A 24,332-nucleotide genomic window follows, 5' to 3' on the forward strand; every position below is an offset into this window, starting at 1 on the left:
TGATTTATTTTCCTTCGGGTGGATACCCAGTGGTGAGATTTCTGAGTTGAATGGTAGTTCTGTTTTTAGTTCTTTGAGAAATCTCCATACTGTTTTCCACAGCAACTGAACTAATTTACATTCCAACCAACAGTGTGTAAGCATTCTCTTTTCTATGTATCTTCACCAAGATCTTTTCTTTTTTTACCTTTTAATAATAGCCATTCTGACTGGTGTGAGATGGTATCTCATTGGTTTTGATTTGCATTTCTCTGGTGGTTAGCGTTGTTGAGCAGTTTTTCATATGTGTATTGGCTGGTTGTATGTCTTCTTTTGAGAAGTGTCTATTAATGTCCTTTGCCCAGACAAAGGGCAAAGGTGTTATTTTTAATGAAGTTATTTGGTTTTTTCTTGATTTGTTTAAGTTCCTTATAGGCTCTGGATATTAATCCCTTCTTGGACGCATAGTTTGCAAATATTTTCTCCCATTCTGTGGGCTGTTATAAACTCTGTTTATAGTTTCTTTTGTTGTGCAGAAGCTCTTTAGTTAGGTCCCCATTGTCAATTTTTGTTTTTGTTGCATTTGCTTTTATGGTCTTAGTCATAAATTCTTTGCCTAGGCCAATGTCCAAAAGAGTTATTCCTAGGTTTTCTTCTAGGATTTTTATAGTTTGATGTCTTACATTTCAGTCTTTAATACATCTTGAGTTAATTTTTGTATATGGCGAGAGGTGGGATCCAGTTTCATTCTTCTGCCTATGGCTAGCCAGTGGACTGCTTATATCCTGAGGAAGAACATCTGCCTGGATATACTCCCTTACTGAACACTCAGTGGATGAACAAAAATGGCCAAAAAATACACATTTGCTAGCCATTCACTGACTGCCAGTTTGCAATCTTATTCCAGGCCTTTTGCATCTATTCCTAGAATGAGACATTGTTGAAACTCAGACAGTGCATGCCTTGGCTTGAGTTGTGGCTGTAGTTGAGTGTCTTCTGCTATAAACATAGGAGGTATCATTATAAGATGAAAGAAGGTTAATTCTTTTTTTTTCTCTTTGAGATGAAGTCTTGCTCTTGTCCCCCAAGCTGGAGTGCAATGACGCAATCTCGGCTCACTGCAACCTCCACCTCCCGGGTTGAAGCAATTCTCCTGCCTCAGCCTCCCAAGTAGCTGGGATTACAGGTGCCTGCCACCACACCCGGCTAATTTTTGTATTTTCAGTAGAGGCAGGGTTTCACCATATTGGCCAGGCTGATCTCGAACTCCTGACCTCAGGTGATCCACCTGCCTCGGCCTCCCAAAGTGCTGGGATTACAGGCGTGAGCCACCGCACCTGGCCGGAAGTTAATTCTTTAATTCTCCTATTTGTTCCTAGCTCTGAACAGTTGGGTCCAGTGGCTGTCTGGACCTAAGTCTTTACTGTGTGATGTCATGTGTCTTGCCTCGATTATCTTGTATCGTATGTCCTGACTGTCAAGTGGCTCCAATTACTTCACCTTTTGCTACAATCAGAACATTTGTAATCATTCATTTAAATTCTATCTTCCTGGCTGGATGATAAGCTCCATGAGGGCAGGAGCTCATCTTCAAGAACAGAGTATGCAGCAAAGAGTAGGAGTGCAGTAACTATCTGTGAGTGAGTAGATGATGATCTCCCTTAAGGACTAATCCCAGGAAGGATCCTGGTGGATTGCCTCAGAAGGCTAAGGATGCCATAGCCTTCATACCATCCCTGGGTGGCCAGTCCAGTTCTCTCTCTTTTGCCCGGCCTGATTGGCCTAAAACACAGAACAGGAAGATGGAGAGAGTTCAGCTGCTGGCTGGCCCCTGGTCCCAGCATAGACAAGACAGGGCTGCATCTTGCTGACATGCTCATACCATCAGCAGACTCTACTTTAAACTGCAAAGTTCCAGGGAGCAGCTGAGGAGGGGGCAGTTTAGAATATAGCCAAGTGGCTGGAAAGTGAGGAACCTCTCCCCTTCCCTGGTCCCTGACCCATAGAATGTAAGAAAGTGCCAAGGAGCTTCCTAGGATGGAAAGTTGATTGACTACCTCTAAGAGGAAAGCCTGGCAAAGATGAGAGTGTCTCCCTATATAGATATGCAATTTTATTCATGCTGACATTGATTGGTTCCTACAATGTGCCCTTGCTTGACAGCCACTGTGAACATAAGATGAATAAGACAGTCCCTGCCTTGAAGGAATTCATGACCAAGGGTAGAGAGAGAAGACAAGGCAGCAGGTCCCAATAACCTTAGAAGATTTAAGAGGAGGAAGAAGTCGTTTCTGAGATGGATGAAAAGAAAAAGGCCTCCTGAAAAGGAAAGAGATCTCATTTTTTAAGAAGACAGAAGGAAAAAGCAGGTAGAGAAAATGAAAGAATAAAAAGTATAGAAGCAGAGAAATGCAAGTCAGGTGCAAATCTGGCAAGTAGACTGGTGTAGGGGAGTCTGGAACCCGCATTCATTCAGCTTCCTTGTGTGGGTTGCTAGGTGAAAACTGACAGACTACTTCTCTGGTCACTGGAAGGTAATGCAGACAGTTCTTCAGTCACTTAAAAATGCAAAACACAGGCTTTTTAGTAATCAGCATGCTCATCCAGTCACAATTTCAATCTTGCTTTAAAGTCATCACTTCTTGCCCTCTCCTGCCGCCTCCAAACTTGGTCCTATTGCAGATGGAAAGCCTGAAATGAGAGAAAGGGTGTGGTCAGTGGCCTCTCTAGTTCTCCACCCAACCTCTCCTCCTCTTCTGTCATCTTGTTGACTTCTGACTTGTTGGGGTTGTAAGCATAGACAGAGAGAGGATTTCAGGGGAGCAAGAAAGTTCTTATTGGAGACTGTTGGGTAATCTTGCATTGGTGTTTTCTGGATGTGACAAATGTCCAAGGCTTACTGTTTCTTACACAGGGGCTTTTGGGGTTCCTTTGTAGATCCACCTTTCTCCTCATCCCCTCCACCATGGCTTAGAATTTTTCACCTTGACTTAGGGCACATGCATTTTTTTTTTTTTTTTGAGACAGAGTCTTGCTCTGTCACCCAGGCTGGAGTGCAATGGCACAATCTCGGCTCACTGCATCCTCTGCCTCCCGGATTCAAAGGATTCTCCTGCCTCAGCCTCAGCCTCCTGAGTAGCTGGGACTACAGGCATCTGCCACCACACCTGGCTAATTTTTGTATTTTTAGTAGAGTCGGGGTTTCACCATGTTTGCCAGGCTGGTCTCAAACTCCTGACCTCAAGTGATCCACCCGCCTCGGCCTCCCAGAGTGGGGAGATTACAGGCGTGAGCCACCGTGCCCGACCGGGTATGTGCATCTCTATTATAGGTGGTAACTTCCACCTTCCTCCACTCTTGGGCATCTCAAGATACCGGCAGCTTCTTCCTACTATTGTCTATTTACCTTCCTCTTAGGCAAGATCTACAGTGACCCTGCATGGGCTCCCCTATACATGGTTCTCCTCCCACCCATATGCAACACTCATGCATTTCTGCCCCAGCAAACTCTGGGAGTGCAGGCCACCCAGTGCTGCCACCTTGCCTTGTTCTGCCATCAGAGCAGCTAGCCAGCCCCTAGTTCAAACTTTAGACCTTCCAGGTAGGAGACAGACACTAATCCACCGTGTTTCCAAAACTGCAGGGGTAAGTATCAAGTCCTTGATGTGGTATCATAAAACCATTCTCTCTTGACTTGAGATAAAGATGGAACCCCCTTCCCACCTTCTTCTTAGCAGGAGAGTGAAGTGGAACTCATGGTATGCCAAAAGCACCTTCCAAAAACTCTCTCCTAATAGTCAACCTCCAGCATTTTGCAATATGCAAAGTATGAGTGAAGGGTTAAGAACTATGTCATTCATTTTTATCCACCTCTCTTGAAAGTTCTGCAACCTTGTGCTCTTACACTTCCCTTTGAAATGCAGCACCCACTGCCTCCATGCTTCAGCCAAAATGCCTTTTTAATATTTTGTTACATCAATTATTATTTCAGTTAACAGTCCCTATAACCCTATAAGAGATAAAACTATTCTCATCTTAGAGAATAGGAAACTGAGCTTCAAAATGATTAAATAACTAGGCCAAAGTGGTAAAAACAGATTTTGAATTCAGAACTCTCTGATTCTAGAGGTCTTAGACCATTCTGAAATGGAGAATTCATGTGACCCAGCATAAGTGCTTAATAAATATTTGTTGAATGATGAAAAAGTTGATTTCCTCAGATAATAGAGGAATGTAAATGCCATAATTTTTGATAGGGCATGAGAAACCATTGACAGTTGTTGAGCCCAAGTCACAGATGAGCATGATCAACAGGAGAATGTGATAGAAATATACAAGAGAATTCAGAAGAGAGAAAGAGTGGAGAGGGAGAGCCACTTTAGGAGACTCTGAAGAGTTCAAAGAGTTATAAAGGACATGGGTACTCTATTTTGCTAGAGTAATGAGAAAATTATCTAGAAACCAGGTTGAAAGAATTTAAAGAGAGAATGAGCAACAAGGAACTAGCGGCAGCAGTTACATCCCAGCTGTTCAAGATGGGAGCATCTGAATGGGGCAAAGAAATGGTTACAAGCCAGAGGAGCCCCGAGGATGAAATAAAGGATATTTCTCCAGAATGGGTGAACCTTGATCTTATTTGTAGACAAAGGAGCCAAAAGATTGACTCTGAGATGCTGGGGAAAGGAGGGAAAGGAGGGCAGTAACTAAAAGAGCAAGGACTGGGGGAGAGAAAATGAGCAGGGCTAACGTGGAAGACAGTGAAGGATGCAGCTTCCTGTAAGAGAGAAAAGGAAAAGAAAGGGGGATAAATAAACACTTGGCCCACAAAAAAGAGAGAAGGGGACTGAAGGAGATTGTACCTGACATAGTAGATCTTTCTCAGTAAAGTAGAAATCAAATCAGTGGATTAGGAGGTGGGAACCAGGGGGTGAGAGTGTCAGTATGCGAAGGAGAGTTTGAAACACCCATTGTACTATGTGTGTCCAGAAATCAACTGTGGAAATCAAGAGAGAATGAACAAGTACCACCTCACATCCAGGGCATTGAGACTCAACAGTCTGGATTCATGGAAGTTCAAATTAGCAATATTCTTCAGCCAAGGAGCAAAAGGAGAAAGCATCATGATCCCAAGCTAGGCACTGCATGGCATGGGCTGAGAGCTGAAAGGGTTTACAGTTAGCAGGGGTAGAGTTGAAATTTCCAATCATGGCATCCAGCTGGTACAAGAAAGCTAAGTGAGGCCAGAAAAAAAATTAACAGATTCATTCATTTATCCTAGGAGGTCTCAGTGGAGATGCATATTTGCTACCCAGGATATGGAGAAATGGGAAAGGTATAAGTGAAGTGTCTGTGGTTATAGACCAGGCTTACAAGGTCCAGGGACTCAGAAGTAGATCAGTCCCTGGGGGCCCCAATGCCCTGGTGTGACCTTATTAGTGAAGGGTTTGTATGCAAGAAAGTGGGAAGTTTGGGGCTGCGGTGAGTCATGGTTCTTAACCTCTTCAATCAAATTGTGAGGCAACCATGTATCAAGGACTGGAAGACAAAGGAGTGGTAATTTACAAAGAAGCAGGTATTCAGAGAGAATCAGTGAAAAGGGGGTACCTTTACTCTGATGAAACTGCCAGTTTGCCATAAGACATATTTTACCTTTCTTTCTACAATAACCACCATTTTTTCTTACAGGATTATTTTAGGCAATGATATGATATAGTCGTCCTAGGTTTTTAAACACAAAGACATTTTAAACACAAAGACCAGAAACCTTGTTTATAGTATGTCCTACCTCTGAATATGATCGTACTTAAACTTTCTTAGAAAGGTTATTAGTTACAATTTTCTTTCAAATGTTTAGGAACAATGCCACAGAAACTTTTAATAAAGACACAATGAAAAACACAGTTGTAACTTCCTTTTGGCGAAATGGGCATCCTCTTCGAAAGATGCCCATATTAAAAGATCTTGATATGTAGATTTTTGTCTGGCCTTTGCCTGCCAATGGCCACAGGTTTCAAGTCATTGGGTCTTTAGTTAGCTGACATGTGACATGACACCATTCAAATGAGATTATTAGAGTCTTTGGGGAAGAGATAAAAATCTATTATACCTAAATCACTAAAAGAAACTGAGTCACAAAATCATTTGTCCAAGGTCACAAAGTAAATTGGGGCCACAGGCAAGAATCCTTGGCTACTCTTTAGGAAGTTCATTTACTACCCCACTGATCTTGATATCACCTTACAGGCAGAATCTTGTGAAAGGTAGGATGATAACATCAACCAGAGCAAAGTTCCAAAACTGCCCATCAGTTGTCCCTGCCCAAGAAAAAAAAATTAACAGATTCATTCAGTTATCCTAGGAAATAGGATACTTGCACTTCATTGAAAGCCTCTTGATGAGACAGGTGGTGGGCATCCAGCTCTTCTCACCAGGCTGAACTCAGCTGAGTCTCTGATAAGGTCCTTGAAACTTCAGTGGAGAATTCCAGAAAGGGGACCTTTCAGCAATCATACCTTGTCCTCTGATTCTTCTCGCCCTCACAGCTCCGAATGTCCTGGCTCATTCGTGGAGTCTTGAGGGGAAACGTGTCCTTGGTGCTAGTGGAGAACAAAACCGGGAAGGAGCAAGGCAGGATGGTCTGGCATGTCGCCGCCTATGAAGGCTTGAGCCTGTGGCAGTGGACGGTGTTGCCTCTCCTCGATGTGTCTGACAGGTAGGCTCTATGCATCTCCCCCAATACCCTTCTCCTCTATCAGCTAAAATGCAAAAGAAATCATGCCTTCCCTTTCCCCGTGCCTTTTACCCAAGACACACATGCAGATGTGCCCACACACTGATATGTGCACGCGTGCACACACACACACACACACTCTCTCTGCAGGTTACACACTTTCTGCAGTTTACAAGCTTCTCCAAGGGATGAAGAGGCTACTGAACACTTGTCTCGGAACCACTGGTATGGCCTGGTTGGCTACCCCCAGTATCTGTAGGAAAAATAAAATTGAACAACTCACATTTCTCCCAAATAACAGTTTGGTTTTACATGTATATAGCATGTTCTCTTATATGATAGACTTTGCCTTACTTTCCCCACTTTTATTTTATCCTTATTAACAAGAAAACCTGCAAGGTAGGTAGGACAGGCTTTATCATCATTTACCACTCCTGTCCTGTTATAAGGGGAGAAACAGAATCAAAACGGTGAAGTGCCAGCAAGTTGGAATCAGAATTGGGACTGGTGCCCAGGCCCTACTCCAAGTCCAGTGTTCTCTGTTGAGTCAGGTCCTGAGGCAGGTTGATAAAGAGGATGGCAAATTCTTCAGTAAACAGAGGAATGCTTCTACTTGTGGTCTTGGTTCCTATTTGGGCTCTATCACTAATGGCCTCTGTGACTTTGAGCAACATCCTTGACTTCTTTGGGCCTCAGTTTCCTCACCTTTAAGCTGAGAGGTTTGAACTAGAAAATCATTAACTCCACGTGGCTCTGCAGTGGAGCAGGAACCATGGAGTGTTCACTGCCACTTGTCTCCCAGGATGGCACTATTCTGCCACCTGCAGTCAGCCTGGAGCAAGCCGTACTTGAATAAAGATGGCCCTGCATGGCAGCACTCATGTGACCCTGCCGTATCATCCTGAACCCTCATGGTGGGTGCTGATCTGTTCCAGACAAAAGAGGGGCGAGGGGCCATTTCTATAAAGGGGACAGATAAATGGATCTGGATGGGGGACAGCCATCTTTTATGGGCTAAAAGTCAACCCTTACAACCCAGAGCAGCCTCTGCCTGAGACTCCTAAAACACAATCAAATTACCATCCTGGTGGATCCACCTTCAAAAAATGAGGGCAGAGGGCTCAAGGCAAGGTGGAGGGTGATGCTAGTTGGCATGCAGCTTTATAAGTGTAAAGCTGGTTTCACATTTTGTGCCCAAACCCCACAGTCTGCTATGTCCAAGAGCTCATAACTGCATCAGTGCTGTCAAAGGACAAAGGCATTGTCCTCACTCTGAGCACTAGCTACCCACTCCTTCAGATGTGTGTGGGTTAACGATGAAAGCCCAAGGACATTCCAAGGATCAGTGACCCCAGGACAAATGGATTTAAGTGGAGAAAGGAGGAAGTGTGAGCTCTGCCCACTATAGTTTAGTCTTTTATCTTTGGGGATTGTGGAGCTGCATGCAGTTGGTGGAGAACAGGAGGGTGGTGAAAGAATCCTCCCTCCTGGGAGAGGTGAAATTAATTCAGATGAATCAAAGGGTTTTTTTTCTCCTCAATCCAGCAAGTCTTCTCTCTTTCATAGCTACTCCTGGGGATTTAAAGTAAGATGTTGACTCGTTTCACTCTCATCCTCTAGAGTTTCATTTGAAGGAGACTTCGTTCTCAGCCTCCTTCTTCCCTGTTAAAGGCTGTTTACCAGACTAACATTTCCAGTATTGATACTGAGACCAAACTGTCCAGTGAGGATTCCGACAAAAGACAGCTTGGTTTGATGATGCCTTGTGACCTAATAAGGGTACAATTACAGAAAACAAGAGTGCTTCCATTCGCTGGGAGCCTGCATACCACTGACATGCTCTGAGGTTGGAAGCTGCCCTCCCAGAGGTACAGATGATATGGGAAGCATCAAGATCCAGAGGCAAATGGTACTGAAGGAAAATGAAGTGCAGCAGTTTTCATTCGCTAAAATCAAACTAGACTGTAGATGTGACTGGCCCCAAAGAAACTAAAGAAGCACTCTAGATGAAAGGGCAGAGGCTTTGGAATCAAATAGTGCCAAGTTTGAAAACTGACATGGTCACTTACTAGTTGTGTGACCTCAGCCAATTACTTAAGCTCTCTGAGCCTCAGTGTCCTCATCAGTAAAATGAGGATAATAACAGTATAATTTCACAAGATTGTTATGAGACTAAATGAAATGACTATTGAAAGAGTCGACACAGAGTAAGTATTAATAGATTTTATTTTCTGCATCTTTCAGTTATTTGGCCTCAGTAATAATTTATTAAACAAATAGCACAAATCACAGCCACTGATCTTCCAAGTCAAGCCATGTTCTATAAAACAGACAACACAGTCTCCTCTTAGGTTTGGAGAAGTAAAGTGCTTGTTTAACTGTCTGATCCACACTAAATGCTCAACTACTAATAACTATAGTATAATAATGAAAATATCTCCCCACCTAATGGCTCAGAAGGGTCTGGGATGGCCAATTTAGCAATATAACCAGTCATCCAACCCTTAGATAAAGGCGGGCTTCTTATGAATTTGTTTTCACAATGCTCTGTTGACTCCTTATGAGAAGTCACTGATGGAGGAGCAAAAAGCATACTCTTCCCTCTTCCTTCAGGGAGAGTCAGCTATAGCTGCCCAGATTGCTAGAAGATGAAAATGGGAGAAAGGAGAAGGTAGAGGAAGACATAAGCAAAGAAAATAGAAAAATAGGATGGATAAAAGACAAAGAAAAACCAACTCTCTTCCTCCCACCTCTGAGGTAGGCGGTAACACCTGGCGCCACCTGCCCCACATCCCATGAAGCTTCCTTAGGCAGCTCCTGGCTTCAGCTATTCAGCACCTACATTGTGGACAGCTCCCCAACCCTGAACCTTGAAAGCGGCAGAAATTTTATTCCCTATGCTGTCCCAAATCACCTCTGCTCCCAGGTTCCTCAACCTTCACACATTACAAAATTTTTAAAGTAATTTTATTAGGGCTTAGAGGTTAGCACTTAAGAGACTCCAGGCTCTAGTCACCGGTATTGGCCCTGGCTGTTACATGAAATATAAATCTGACCATTTTCCTATTTTGGAAATCCTTCTGTGGCTTCCTGTGGCTTTGGGGATGTCTTTAAAACTCCCTAATAAGACCTTTTTTAAGCCCATGTGTGATCTGTCCAGCGCTAGTTTCACCAGCTGCTTCTTAAACCATTCTTTCTCTCTCAATCTCCCCTTCCTTCCACTCAGTTGTTCCATGCTACATTCTTACTTCTAGGCTTTTGCAGTTGCCATGTTAAAGGCGTGTTAAAGTTAAAGGAAGAACTTAATGTTCTGCCTTTACTTTCCATCTCTCTAAATACTACTCTTCCTTCACTTAACAAAAATTATCGCCAGACACCTATACTCTATATGTACCCACAATATATTCTCATGGCTCTTGAAACATCCCTATAATAATTTATCACTCTTTACTATCTTTTTTATATCTGAATATACAAACTAACAAGGCAGGGATTGTGTGTGTCTTATAAATCACTGCTTCCTGAATCTTTAGTACCATACTTAACATGTAGTATGCCCAATAAATATGCATTGACAGAATGATGTATTGAGGGAAATTGCATATACTTTCAAATTCCAGTTGAATAAACTGAGAATTTCACTTGATGGAATCTATCCAACATTCCTCCTCTCTTCAACCTGTGTCCGACAAAACAGATATGATTGCTTTATAATAAATACTACTGCAAAGTGTTCTGTATATCAGAGCAACACCTGTGTCCCATCAGATGAACCAAAACAGCATTTGTTACTCTGTGACAAGGAATTATCTTTAGGGACTTGCCTGGTACCTGTGCTTTCTTTGTCTCTGGTCACATTCCTGTTGGAATCACTTCATAAGAAAGACTTTGATCCTAATTGGGTGCCCTGGTCCTTGTGATAGAGAGAACTAGAGTTGTGCACTTGAGAGAAAAGAGCTGTAGTCAGATTGCCCCCACCACACAGTAGTCCTCGGGAAGGCTCGGTGAATACGTCATAGGTACATAAAGCCTGGTGACAGGGAGGCATTGATCCATGGAATGATATTTCTTCTGTCCACTTACAAACATGTAAAGCGATAGAAGGAATGTAATAGTCTGTCATCATTACAGAATTATGTTAACTGTACAACCATAGTATAATAAGTAACAGGAAAAATCTCTAAGAGCAATGCCTGAGATGTTTTGAGCAGTGGCAATGTCCTCCGAATACAGATAAATGCTCTCAAGGTAATTTTGAAGGACAACACCAATTCAAATATCAGCTTGATGTGTGCTTAAAAGTTATCTCATTACTTTACATCCACCTCACATAGCTACTTTTCCTCATCCTCTCCCCACTTTATCAGCCCCACCTCCCTCATTCAGTTGCTGCTCTTTCTGCTGGAATTAATTCTACCTTTTCTCAAAATAGAAGAAAGGCAAGTTCTCTCTCCTGATTCTAATTGTCAGTCTCTTGCAGAGATATACCCCTAGTTTTTCCTCACTATATATATCTTACTAAATTAAACACAATGTTCCCACACCATCCTAAGCTTTGACACGCTTACAGAGCAGAAGCCATGCTAAGTTCAACTCGTTATGAGATGGATTTGGAAACACCATGGATCAAATCATGTCCCACAAATCACTGCAATTGTACAGTCAAATATAAAGTACACAACTTATCACACCTGTGCAGGCTCCATTCCTCAGCACTATCATTATAAAGGCTTTTAGCCGTACACTACATACATAGTCTAACAAGAAAAATTGTTCCTTCTGGAGATATTTAGATTTCCTGTTCCCTTTGCATCCTTTGTCCTAAACGACAAGTGGTGTGTTTCACCAATGCATCTTTCAAATGAGATGGGTTAAACTGAGAGTTATGTCTTCATGCATTTAGACCAGAAACTCCATAGAGCCAAGATTTTTTTTCTATTCAATTTTTATCACCGACAGAATTCTCATTTTATATGGGATGCTGTCAATAACAACACTCTCCCTTTGTGTGGCATCTTTCTGTGATGAGAAAGGCATTAGAAGAGCATTTTTTATTACTTGTTCTTATCTGTGTAGAGAAGTAGTAGATTTCAGTGAGTGGAAATCCAGAGATTTCCGGTAAGCCTCAGTTTGCAGGTCTAGACACACCCCTAAAAAATTCTGTTTAATTCACATTTCTGTTAATTGAATCACAGCATCCTGATAAAGCCATTTAAGAGTTATAAATGATGATTAGAGCTAGCGTTTGTTGAGTGCTTACTGCCTGCCAGTCATGTAACAAGTACTTAACATGCATTATCTAATTTCATCCTTAAAGCAACCCCTTGGGGTAGATATTATAATTAATCCCCTTTTTAATACGAGAAATCTGAGGGCTATGGAGGTTAAATAATTTTCCCTTAAACTTTAGGCTGGTCTGCCTCCTATGTACTGCCTGAGGAAGTGATGCATGGGGCTTGGCATGTAGCAGAAACTTGAAAAACTAGCCATTGTTGTTGTTTTTTAATTTTTTAATTTAATTTTTAGAGACAAGGCCTTACTCTGTCACCCAGGCTGGAGTGCAGTGGCATGATCACAGCTCACTGCAGTGTCAAACTCCTGAGCTCAAGCAATCCTCCTGCCACAGCCTCCCTAGTAGCTAGAACTACAGGCGTGCACCACCATGCCCAGCTAATTAAAAAAAAAATTGTAGAGACAGGGTCTTGCTATGTTGCCTAGGCTGATCTTGAACTCCTGGCCTCAAGTGATCCTCTTGCCTGGGCCTCCCAAACTGCTGGGCTAACAGGCAGGAGCCATCGCACCTGGTCGATAGCCATTGTTACTAACAAAATATTTAGGTTCTCGGTTATTTTTAGGCCACGTCTCTTATTCATTTCACATTAGTTTACTGCTTTCCCTTTGCTTCAACCAGCTCCTGAAATTCATCATAGCAATTCCCACCACCACCTCCTGCTACAGACCATTCCCTGCACGGCCCCTCCCTGCCTGCCTCTCCTCTCAGGGTCACAGCTGGAGTCTCCCCTTATCCTTCCAGGCCATTGTGTCCCCTCTCCAGGTGCCTCCCACTCCGGCATGCCTTTGACTGTCCCCACACCATGTGTTTCCTCCCCAACACTGGAGCACAGTCTCTGATAGGCATTTTTAATTTGCATATCTATTCATGTACCAAGTCTAACCAAGGCATAAAAATAACCTTTAGTTATACTGTACATTTAACAAATCGCCCTTTCATTGAGAATAAAGTTCACTGCTGTAAGGATCAACAGGAGACCCCAGCCACAAGGTTGGTACACTGTGCTAAATAGAGCCCTGCTTCATCTTTAGGAGCACATGGCCCTGGGGTGCCCCCCACATCTGCTCTTGCCCTCCTGCCTGTCTGCCCCTCCTAGGAGCATTTTCATCTGTAACTGCTCTGCCTCTAACTCCACCTCAGGAAACAGGGATGCCTATGAGGAGGAGCAGACATCACTCGCCTACTGACCCTCTGCCAGACAAGCTGGCTGACAGTCCCAGCAGCTCCTGCACCTCCTCACTCTGCCCACATCTCCCCATCCACGGCAGCCCTGTGCCCCCTTCCAGGGTGCTTGGCTCCTTCACAACACAAGGTTCTCACTCAGGCTCACATCTGAGCAGCTAGGATAGATGTCATTCCCTAATTTCAGCTGAAAAGACAGAGGCCCAGAGGGGTTTAAGAACTTGCCATTAAACATAGAGGCCCCTCTGTGGAGGTCCTTCCTCCCCTCCTTTCACTTCACCAGACAGCATCCTGTGAAGGTTTCCAAGCATGAAATGTACAAACCTCCAAAATCCCCTGAGGCATTTACTGCAGTGTTGGGTGCCAGGTGTTGGGCACACCCAGACAAGCAATACAGCCCCAGCTCTCAATCTCCATCTAATTAGGGAGGCTGGCAGGAAGACAAGACCACGGCATCACAGAACACGAGTCCTGGGAGCTGGAACAGAAGGAGCCCAGTAAATCCCCAGCTGTTGGGGCTCCTTGCTTCCCAACAGGCACCTGTCTGGTTGCCAGTGGTGAGTCCTCCCTCTGCTGGGCATTCCCACACGAACAGAAGCAGAGAGCAATGACTACCACCCCAGGTAGACATGCATTTGCTCATCCACTCTCAGCAGACACATGCCAGGAACTTACCCCAGAGTAGACCTGCAGGCTCCAAAGTTGGAAATGGGGCAGAAGGGAGAGGAATGTCTCATCTGCCTCTCGCAAGGGGAGTTGAATTGCCCTGATGCCATATATATATACACTTAGGCAAAACCAATTCGTGCACATGGTGAGTGAAGAAAATAAAAGGTGCTCTCTACTCATGACCTGCTGTGGCAGCACAAGTGTCCCTTCCCGGAGCTGCAGGGGCTGGGGACATTGACATGCTTATTGGCATTAGGCTGAGTCAGTTCTTTGAACTGGGAGAAAATGGTGGTCTCAGAGGCAATTATAAGCCATGCAGGGTAAATTACATTGACTAAACCCATCAAGTCTTTCCCCAAGGGGTTCAAAACACTTCAAGTGCACACTATGCTTTATTCTCCTTACCTTGATGATAAGGGAGGTGGGAGCAGAGTCCCTGGCTTCATCAGCAGCCTGCAAGGCTGAGGGGACTTTGGCAGGGCTGGGGTCCCACCTGGAGCCCATGGCCTGTGCCTCTTGGGGCCATAATGATTGAGGACAGGAGAAGAGGGATGGCGTTCTCACTGAACCAAGCATCTGTGCCCGTTTATCTTCATCATTGTAAGTCAGATTTTAATGACCTTAGTTTATCAATGAGAAACTGTGACCCAGAGTAGTTAAATAATCTGTCCAGAGGCACACAACTAAGAAGCAGAAGAGTCAGGATTCAAAACACAATTTTCTTTTATTTATTTATTTATTTATTTATTTATTTTTATTTATTTATTTATTTTGAGAAGGAGTCTCCCTCTGTCACCCAGGCTGGAGTGCAGTGGCACCATCTCAGCTCATTGCAACCTCCACCTCCTGGGTTCAAGCGATTCTCCTGCCTCAGCCTCCCAAGTAGCTGTGCTTACAGGCATCCACCACCACGCCTGGCTAATTTTTGTATTTTTTAGTAGAGATGGGATTTCACCATGTTGGCCAGGCTTGTCTTGAACTCCTGAACTCAAGTGATCTGCCCGCCTCAGCCTCCCAAAGTGCTGGGATTATAGGCATGAGCCACCGCACCCAGTTCAAGGCACAGTTTTCTAGCTCAAACTCTCACCCTTTTCCAAACACCATGCTCTCATGGTCAAAAATTTTTTTCCATGAATCTCAGTGACAACAGGCAGCAGGTGTTATCACACATCAGCAGCTGATATGAAAGAACTGTGCTATGGCGCCTAGGCCTGGGCCACCTGAAGACCCTGTCAGCCGTGAAGAGGTCAGCCTGTACCTGCAGGGCCCAGCCATGCAGTTAAGAGCCAAAGAAAGGACTCTGACCTGTAGGAGCACACCAGGCACAGACTGGGGTGCCAGATCAGTCATCCAGAGAGGAATATGGGTGTGTGGTCAGGACCCAGGTGAAAAACCGGGACAAGATGAGGCCCCAGGCCTCCAGAACATAACAGAAACCTGGTCAATGAGCCTAAAGCCTATGCAAATAGCACATTAGCACAAGAAAGCTGCATCTGCATCCCGAGCCCTGGGCCAAGCTCCTTTATGCCCCCGCCACCTTACTCAGACCTGTCCCTAGTCCTGGAGTAGTGCAGGAGTGTGCTGCGGGTGGCGGGGAAGGCTATAGCTGTGAAGGAAGAATACTGCAGATTCCTGCAGCCAGTCAAGGACCAAGTTCACCCATCCCTCCCACCCCCATGAGTGTGTTAGTCATCAACCCAACAATGCCAGGTGCACTGAACATACCTGAGTACCTAGGTATGTGCCACGTGTATGTGAGAGGGGGTGACACTACCTGAAGTAACATTACATCTCCACTCCAGGGGCTGTACACAAAAGAAATGTTATTTCCTGCTTGTATGAAATAAAAAATAAGCATGCTGGTTGGTGGGTGGCCTTCCACCTGATCATTCAGGGATCCAGGCCCCTTCTACCCTTTTCCTTCCCTGAATGGAAAGGATTCCAAGGCCAGAGAAAAGGGTGGGCCTTTCCTCTGGCCTAGGAATCCTTTCCATTCAGCCAGTCCGTGGGCAAAGAGCTTAGGAAGTCTTGATCAGGAAGATTTTTATGAATCATCACTTCTGCTCCGCTCCCATTGCCTCCTTTCCCATCTGCTGTCTTTGGATTTCCTTACTGACTTTTTGTTTGCCTTATCTGGGCTGGTTTTTATGCTTCGTACCTAGAAAACAAAAATTTTCAGTCATTGGGATTTTTTTTCAGGGTTAGAATTTACCACACTACCTGTAATATCATACTGTGGCTTCTGTATCATCATTTAAGGTTTCTGTCTAAAATTGGCATATGTAAGAATCAAAGAAAATGGTTACATAATTCAGTTGAAGGTCTTGGTCATTAGATGTTAGGCATCTATTGTGCGTAAGACACAAGGCCAACAGTAACGCAGAATGTTGTTGACCTGTTAAGTATTCTTTGAAACATGGTCTAAATGTATTTTATTATGAGCTCATTTTTGACTATTGTAAGTATTAGTGGTTTACAATGTGCTTTCGTCATATTTCCTAAAAATTCAAGCAGTGAGAAATAAGACTCCTCTGAATTTAGTAGCTCAAAACTGACAACATTAAATGTGACTTGGAAAAAGTCTAGAATACATGGTGCACACAAGAAGCGTTCAAGGTTCTGTGGATGAGTTTCTTAGCTTTTGCAATGCATCATGTTTCTCAAAGCTTGTTTTCATTAATAAAACATTTTATAATGTAAAAAAAGTCACATGGCCACACCTGCTGCAAAGGGTGCTGGGGAATGTAGTCTAGCTGTATGCCCAAATAAAAGAAGTGAGTTAGATTTGAAAAAAAAAAAAAAAAAGAGATGGTGTGTCACAAAATAAGTCAAGGAATATAGCTCTCATGTCTGGCCATCTATCAGAGTGTCACTTGAGAATGTCTCTTCCTCATTTAGCTATGCTGAGCATTGATCACGCTTCTTCTCCACAAAGCCTCATAACTCACGGCTGAAATCAATTCCAGGTTCTATTCTAAGGTATGAATGTTTCCTTCCCAAATTTTTGTGATGCAGCAAAATCTTACTTTCTGGCAGAAACCACCTCAGAATTTCCCCCCCACCCCCGAATTTGTCATTTCTAAAAACAAAAAATAAATAAATAAACAGGAGAAAGTGCTTTTGAAAAGGCTTAAAACTAGCAGGACAGTGTAGGACGATGGTTTCCAAACTTGGATGAACATTATGATCGCCTGGAAAACATATTTTTTTCTTTCAGAGCCCCAGATCTCATACACAAAGATTCTGATTCACAGTTGACATATTGGGACCAGGAATCTGTATTTTTCAAAGTTCCCCAGTTGACTTTCATGCGTAACCACATTTGGAAGTCACTGGTATATAATGGCAGATCCAGGTATCTGGATCTGGGCAAGTCAGGGAATCAAGAAGTGACTGGAGAAATGTCATTGGCTGACACATTGTCGGCAAACATATATTAAGCCTCCATCAAGCACAGAGGTTGGAAAAGGATGTTTGATCAGCTCTTGTCAGATCACAGGACCTCCACAGGCAAACAGTAGCACACAGGTGCCCTGCAGGTTCCAACAGATCATGACCAGGGTTCAGCAGGTGCAGTGACCTCCAGATACAAGAGCAGTCAGATGAACCATCACGGAGAAAATGAGCTTTTTATAAACTGGTGCTTGAGGAAAATTTCAGTCTTAGAGAAATGGAAAAGGGACAAGGCATTCCAGAGAAGGCCTTCGGGGAAAGCAGAGGCTTGGAGATGCAGAAATGTTTTTTGTGGGTTCAAGAACAGCCAACCTGGTTGTGTCAGAGAATCCTGAGAAATCTTTTTGGGAGAGAGTGAGTGTGAATATTAGGCCAGGTGTTTTGGATTTAGGAATACAGGTAATAAACAGCCACTGAAGGCCAGGTGCGGTGGCTCATAACTGTAATCCCAGCACTTTGGGAGGCCAAGGCAGGCAGATCACTTGAGGTCAGGAGTTCAAGACCAGCCTGGCCAACATGGTAAAACCCCATCTTTACTAAAAATACAAAAATTAACTGGACATGGTGGCATGCACCTGTAATTCCAGTTCCTTGGAAGGCTGAGGCAGGAGAATCACTTGAACCTGGGAGGCGGAGATTGCAGGGAGCTGAAATCGCACCACTGCATTCCAGCCTGGGCGACAGAAAGAGACTCCATTCCAAAAAAAAAAGAGCCACTGAGGGCCAGGCACCATGGCTCACACCTGTAAACCCAGCACTTTGGGAGGCCAAAGTGGGCAGATCACTTGAGGCCAGAAGCTCAAGACCAGCCTGGCCAACATAGTGAAACCCCGTCTCTACTAAAAATATAAAAAATTAGCTGGGCAAGGTGGCGTACCTGTAATCCCAGCTACTCGGGAAGCTAAGGCACAAGAATTGAACCTGGAAAGTGAAAGTTGCAGTAAGCCAAGATCACACCACTGCCCTCCAGCCTAGGTGGCAGAGCTAGACTCTGTCTCAAAAAAGAAGAAAAAATAAAAGAGCCACTGAGCACGGAGATAGGCTGGAGGGTGGGAAGCACAGAGAATAGGGGATATTGGAAGGTCTTGTGAGGGGCCCAGTGGGAAGTGATTGGAGCCTCAGTGTGAAGCTCAGAAAGCGTGAAGAAAGAAGCTGGAGGAGAAGAACCTTCTTCCTCTGCTGTCTTCCAAATGGCACCACTGGCTCAGGACAGCCTGGGGCGAACTTAAGTAGACATGGGCTACTTAAAATTATTAAGTGAACTTAATTAGGTTTGTCAATCCCTAAGGTTGGCAGGGTAGCAAATAAGGCAATATATTCACTGTCCATCAACAGCCTGTTGCCTGAACGAGATTGTGCATTTTCTGAGCTGTACGTGAGCAGCTTCACCCTTCAAGAAGAGGAGAAGAGATGCGGCCGGTGGCTCAGCACGCGATGTGCAACCAGGCATTGATATATAGAAATCAAACATTCATAATTCTGGAAGGATCTGGCCCTGTTTCTTTCTCAGAAAATATCCCAGATCATTGGAGCAAGGAGTAGATTAGCAATTCTGAGCTTTAAATCTTATTTCTAACGCTGATTTACTGTGACGTTTGGGACAAGTTGTTGCTTTTGATTGCTAAGTTTCCACAATCAAGAGTGCAAAGCAGTGAGACAGATCCGGCCCATGAGCTTGGTTTAGGAGGCAGTTGCTCAAAATGGCACTAAGTGAACCTCTTTAAAATAACAGGATGTTCGAATCTGCTCAAGATTTTCTTGGTAACATCCACAGCTTGGCTTACAAGTCAACAGATGCATATGTTTTTCATAATTCTTAATGTCTCGGAAAATGTAGCCCTGTGTTCTCAGCCCCTTCTTTCCCTAAACACAAAGCCTGCAATTTAGGAGATAATTGAGCTTCCAATATTTGAAGCAAAGAATCCAGTTCTATCTATGCTGCCCCCACCCCCGCGCCAGGAACCTCATCAATGCTCATAACTTCCACTCTTACCTCTATGCAGATGACTCAAATATCTTTATGTCCACCTGGGTTCCACACCTGGGTTTCCAGCTGCCTAACTGGTGTCCCACCCACACCTTCCAATTGCTCCCACCAGCACACCCCACTGCCTAGTGAGAGTTTCGCCCATAGTTCTACCATTCTCCAAGACTTTTCATTATTTTAAGTCTTTCTTGACTTCTCTCTCATTGTCCAGATGCAATGTTTTTCTAGCTTGAGTAGCTTCTAGCTCTATAGGGGGCACAACTAAAAGAGACTTCAGCAATTCCCGGTCAGTAAATAATGTGAATCACATCACTGACTGAAATCCTCAGGAGCAAGGTCCACGTCTTACACATCTCTACACTCCTAGCTATAGGCACAAGTGTGTGATTTACAGTACCTGCTCAGATAATCTCTGCTCAAAGAAAGAGGGGGAGATATGTCATTTGTGGCACTGCCTGAGGAAGCACATGTTACTAGGAAACATATAATATAAAACAGGAGCAATAAATTAGCATCTCATGCTAAACAAAGGGTTCCATTGTTGGGGGAAAAAAACACATCTTACATAGATTCTTTTAAAAACCAAGATGGCACCTTAAAAGTTTTGGCAACTTGCCCAGGGCCCCACCAACTATATAGACCCAGTCTTCACTCCACTCTACTTTTTGAAACTAGTCCTCACCAAGCAGAAAAGACTTCTAATTTACTCTCATAAAGATGCTTTTGGTCAGGCGAGAAGAGAGGTAGAAACCACCCTTTTTCTGGGTCTTCTCACCATTGTCAGTGCTGCCGTCTCGGTACCATGTCAGCTCCCCAAGCCGCAAGCCAACACAGCAACAGAGGACAGAGGAAATGTTTGTGTGTTCCAAGAAATGGGGAGCAGACATCCCTGTCCCTCCAAGAAGAATGGATGGCGGGCTTTTCTAGCTCCAGACAGCCCTCATGTCCCCAGTCATCCCAAGGAGCTTGCTCTACTTTTCCGATGGTACGGAGTACATATGAGACTAAATGAGATTCAACAAGTTGGATGGTTCTGCAAGAGATGATGGGAAAATTGGCCCGGGATGCAAGAGGCCTGAGCTCTCATCCCACATCCGCTACTATCTCCATTGCAACCACACAAGTCAAAAGAATGGCAGGGGCCCAAGAGGCACTTGACTCCTTCCCCAGGGCACTTGGCATTTGACTGTAGGTCAAGTATTTTTGTGCACAGGCCCCTCGCTTGCTGGGCCATGGCTCCAGGAAGCAATGTCTTTCCCCATCAAAACCTAGGGCCCAGCAGAGCTCAACATACACTACACAGATTTCGAGAATGAAAGAAAAACAGGAACTTGCCAGAGATGGGTCTCCATCTGCTGTGGTGGAACATCCTTGCAGCAGGCCTTTCCAGTTGGTGACATACCAGAGCACAGGAGGGAGCCAGGAGCCTTTAGGCTGCGCCCCTGAAAGTGAGCACAGAATGCCTGGAAGCCTCAAACTGAGAATGTGGAAGGTTCTGAGTGATTCTCCATGCTTGCTCAGCCTGGCTGAAAATTCATTTCCTCTCTTATTTCTAGAAGGGCTTCCTCACCAAGCCAGACTCATTGTGAAAGATCTCTATGGCCCTTGAAAGCCCTGGAAGCTCTGTGTTGACTTTTACTCATGCTCCTGGTGTCGTTATGCCTAGAGGGGAAACCAAGGCAGGAGGTGGTAAATTACTTCTGAGAGTGGGATGGAGCCAGGAGGGGTATGTTCCCAACTCCTGAGTATGGCCTTGAATGTCCAGCTCATCTCCAGTTTACTGTGCAGAAGTTAAAGACTCCTAGAGCCAAGACACACATTCCTAGCCATGATTGTGTTTGACATGGCCAAGGATGGTCCCAGGAATCCAAAGCGGTCCATCAGCTCCCATCTTCATCTTAGAGCTGAAGTCCATTACACAGATAATAGGAGGGATGTGGCAGGGCTTTTTCTTCACATATATTATTTTAATAGATATGCCTACTGCGACCCAAGCTTCATGACAGCCCATTTTAGAAGACTTTTGCAGAGCAAATTAACTGTGCAGTGATAAATTGGAGAAAGTGTTTTTCCTCTACAGTACCTGCCAGCCCTATCCTAAGCAGCCACGGCCCAGACAAGCCCCAGCAGCAAAAAGGGATGCAGGACACTCCCTCCTTCCGAGCCCACTAAATGGCCGAGGAAGGAATGTGAGACATGGTGCCCAGCTGGCAAATGCCTTCTACCCAGTCCAGCCACTCCATCCTGCTCTGCCCTCCAAAGCGTTGCCATTCCCTCCATCCACATCAGACACAAACCTTTCTGTCAGCTACTTAAAATCATTAAGTGAACTTAATTAGGTTTGTCAATCCCTAAGGCTGGCAGGGTGGCAAATAAGGCATTATATTCGTTGTCCATTAACAGTCTGTTGCCTGAATGAGATGGTACATTTTCTGAGTCGTACGTGAGCAGCATCGGCATTTCTCAGGCAGAGATCTGCCCGTTGAGTCTCCGAGGCGCCCAATTCTGAAGCTGCCCTTCCAGACTTGGCCCACTTCCCAGATGGCCACCTCCCAGATCCCCCCTGAGTCTGTTTTCAAAAGGCGTCTCTGTAGAGCTGAATGAGAAGAGTCAGGGCGAATGCATTCTTTATGCAAAGCCAGCCTCCAACCAAGATATCTAGCCAAGTCTGTTTTAATAACAAGTTCCAAACTCCACCGGCTGGAAGAAAGAAAAGAAAAAGCAACAACAACCCATGCAATCAAAAGTGTCCTCTTTGAAGAAACAAAAAGAGCTGAGCAGGTACGAACTATGAAGGGTCAGGAGCAAAATCTCTGCTGCTAAGCACTGAGAAAGAGAGGAGACTCCCCTGCCATGTTCTTAGGCAACACAGGTTGGTGAGAGAGTGGAAGGAACCCCAAAGGGCTAACGCTTCCCTTCTCCTTGACCAGGCTGCCCACAGAGAGGAAGGGGAAGGCTCTTCTATCCTGGGGAACCCAGCCTCGTTTCCCCATCCAGAGCTGAGGTTTCAAAGTGGGGCAGAGGAGTAACTGTATGTTCACTAGGACGGCCTGTCCCTCGCAGTCTTGGCAGTGATGTGTCAGGGTCCTTGCTTTCTTTCAGCCAAACCCAGGGTGGCTCACCTGGTACATGTCAGAACCTTCCCTCAGTCCCAGAGTGGTCTACATGCCAGAGCTTTCCTTCAATCCCAGAATGGACCACCTGGTACATACTAGAACTTTTCCTCAGTCCCACAGTGGTCTACCTGGTACATGCCAGAACTTTCCTTCAATCCCAGAATGGATCACCTGGTACATACTAGAACTTTCCCTCGGTCCAAGAGTGGTTCACCTGGTACATACCAGAACCTTCCCTCAGTCCCAGAGTGGTACACCTGGCATATGCCACAACCTCCCCTCAGTCCCAGAGTGGTCCACCTGGTACATACCAGAAACTTCCCTCAGTCCCAGAGTGGTATACCTGGCATATACCATAACCTCCCCTCAGTCCCAGAGTGGTCTACTTGGTAAACACTGGAATTTTCTCCCTCAGTCCCAGAGGGTCCACCTGATACATGCCAGAACTTTCCCTCAATCCCAGAATGGACCACCTGGTACATACTAGAACTTTCCCTTGCTCCCAGAATGGGCCACCTGGTACATTCTAGAACTTTCCCACAGTCCCAGAGTGGTCCACCTGGTACATTCTAGAACTTTCCCTCAGTCCCAGAGTGGTCCACCTGGTACATACTAGAACTTTCCCTGAATCCCAGAGTGGTCCATCTGTATATACCACAACCTCCCCTCAGTCCCACAGTGGTCTACCTGGTACATACTAGAACTTTCCGTCAGTCCCAGAATGGACCACCTGGTACATACTAGAACTAACCCCTGGTCCCAGAGTGGTCCACCAGGTACATTCTAGAACTTTCCTCCCATCCCAGAGTGGTCCACCTGGTACATACCAGAACCTTCCCTCAGTCCCAGAATGGTACACCTGGCATATACCATAACCTCCCCCTCAGTCCCAGAGTGGTCTACATGGTACATACTAAAACTTTCACTCAATCCCAGAATGGACTACCTGGTAGATACTAGAATGTTCCCTCAGTCCCAGAGTAGTCCATCTGTATATACCATAAACTCCCCTCAGTCCCAGAGTGGTCTACATGGTACATACTAGAACTTTCCCTCAGTCCCAGAGTGGGCCACCTCATACCTGATAGAACTTTCCCACAGCCCCACAGCAGTCCACCTGGTACATGCCAGGACTCTTGCTCAGTCCCAGAGTGTGTCAGGTCCCAACTAAGTGTCAGGTCTACCTGGTATATAACAGAATTTTCCCTCAGTCCCTTGGTAGTCTACCTGGTACATACCAGAACTTTCCCTTAGTCCCAGAGTGGTCTACCTGATACATACCAGAACTTTCCCTCAGTCCCATGGTGGTCCACCTGGTACATGCCAGAACTTTCCCTCAATCCCAAAGTGGCCCAGCTAGTAAGTGGTAGAACTCCAGACCTGAGGCCATAGCTGACTCTGGAGAGTGACATGGTAGCTGTACTTCTGGGGGACTCACGGAAAGGAGTGGGTAGAACCAGGAGACTGCGAGAGCCTTGAGGAAGCCTTTCCCATCTCCAGCAAGGAGACGGTGAGCGGTGCCAGAAGCAACCTCTTCTTCACCTATCAGGTAAAGACACACAACCAGGCACCTTCGAAAGTAGGGAAACCTGAATCTGGGTGGTCCTGATGCCCACTCTGTCTCTGGGCCAGCACATCCACAGAAAAGAGCCTCCTAGATTGGTGCTGCTCTACCTGCTGACTCCCCATCACCTACCACCCACAGACCCCATTCTAGACGGCCTCTGCTCCTGCCCCACCCTCCACCCATCCTTCAGCAGCTCACCTTTGTCCCACCTTTGTCCCACTGTCCCTTCCCTGCAGCCTCTGGGGACTGGAGCCATGGGGGAGGGTTGGCCCATGGATGGACAGAGGCACCCATGTGTGGGTGGCCCCGGGTGGACAGAGGCAGCACTGCCTGGTTCCATATTGCCATCTGATTGA

At 45.2% G+C, this 24,332-nt stretch overlaps 1 protein-coding gene across 1 annotated transcript in view; it reads left to right on the forward strand.

The window, feature by feature from the left end:
* Nucleotides 1-24,332, forward strand: part of ALK (ALK receptor tyrosine kinase) — a 736,910-nt gene that overhangs the window by 626,216 nt on the left and 86,362 nt on the right. Inside the window, exon 9 of the mRNA XM_016948281.4 lies at nucleotides 6,522-6,691. Within this exon, the coding sequence (XP_016803770.3) occupies nucleotides 6,522-6,691 (170 nt within the window). The remainder of the gene's footprint in view (nucleotides 1-6,521; nucleotides 6,692-24,332) is intronic.

The sequence above is a fragment of the Pan troglodytes genome, chromosome 12, assembly GCF_028858775.2.
Source record: "Pan troglodytes isolate AG18354 chromosome 12, NHGRI_mPanTro3-v2.0_pri, whole genome shotgun sequence".
Lineage (NCBI taxonomy): Eukaryota > Metazoa > Chordata > Mammalia > Primates > Hominidae > Pan > Pan troglodytes.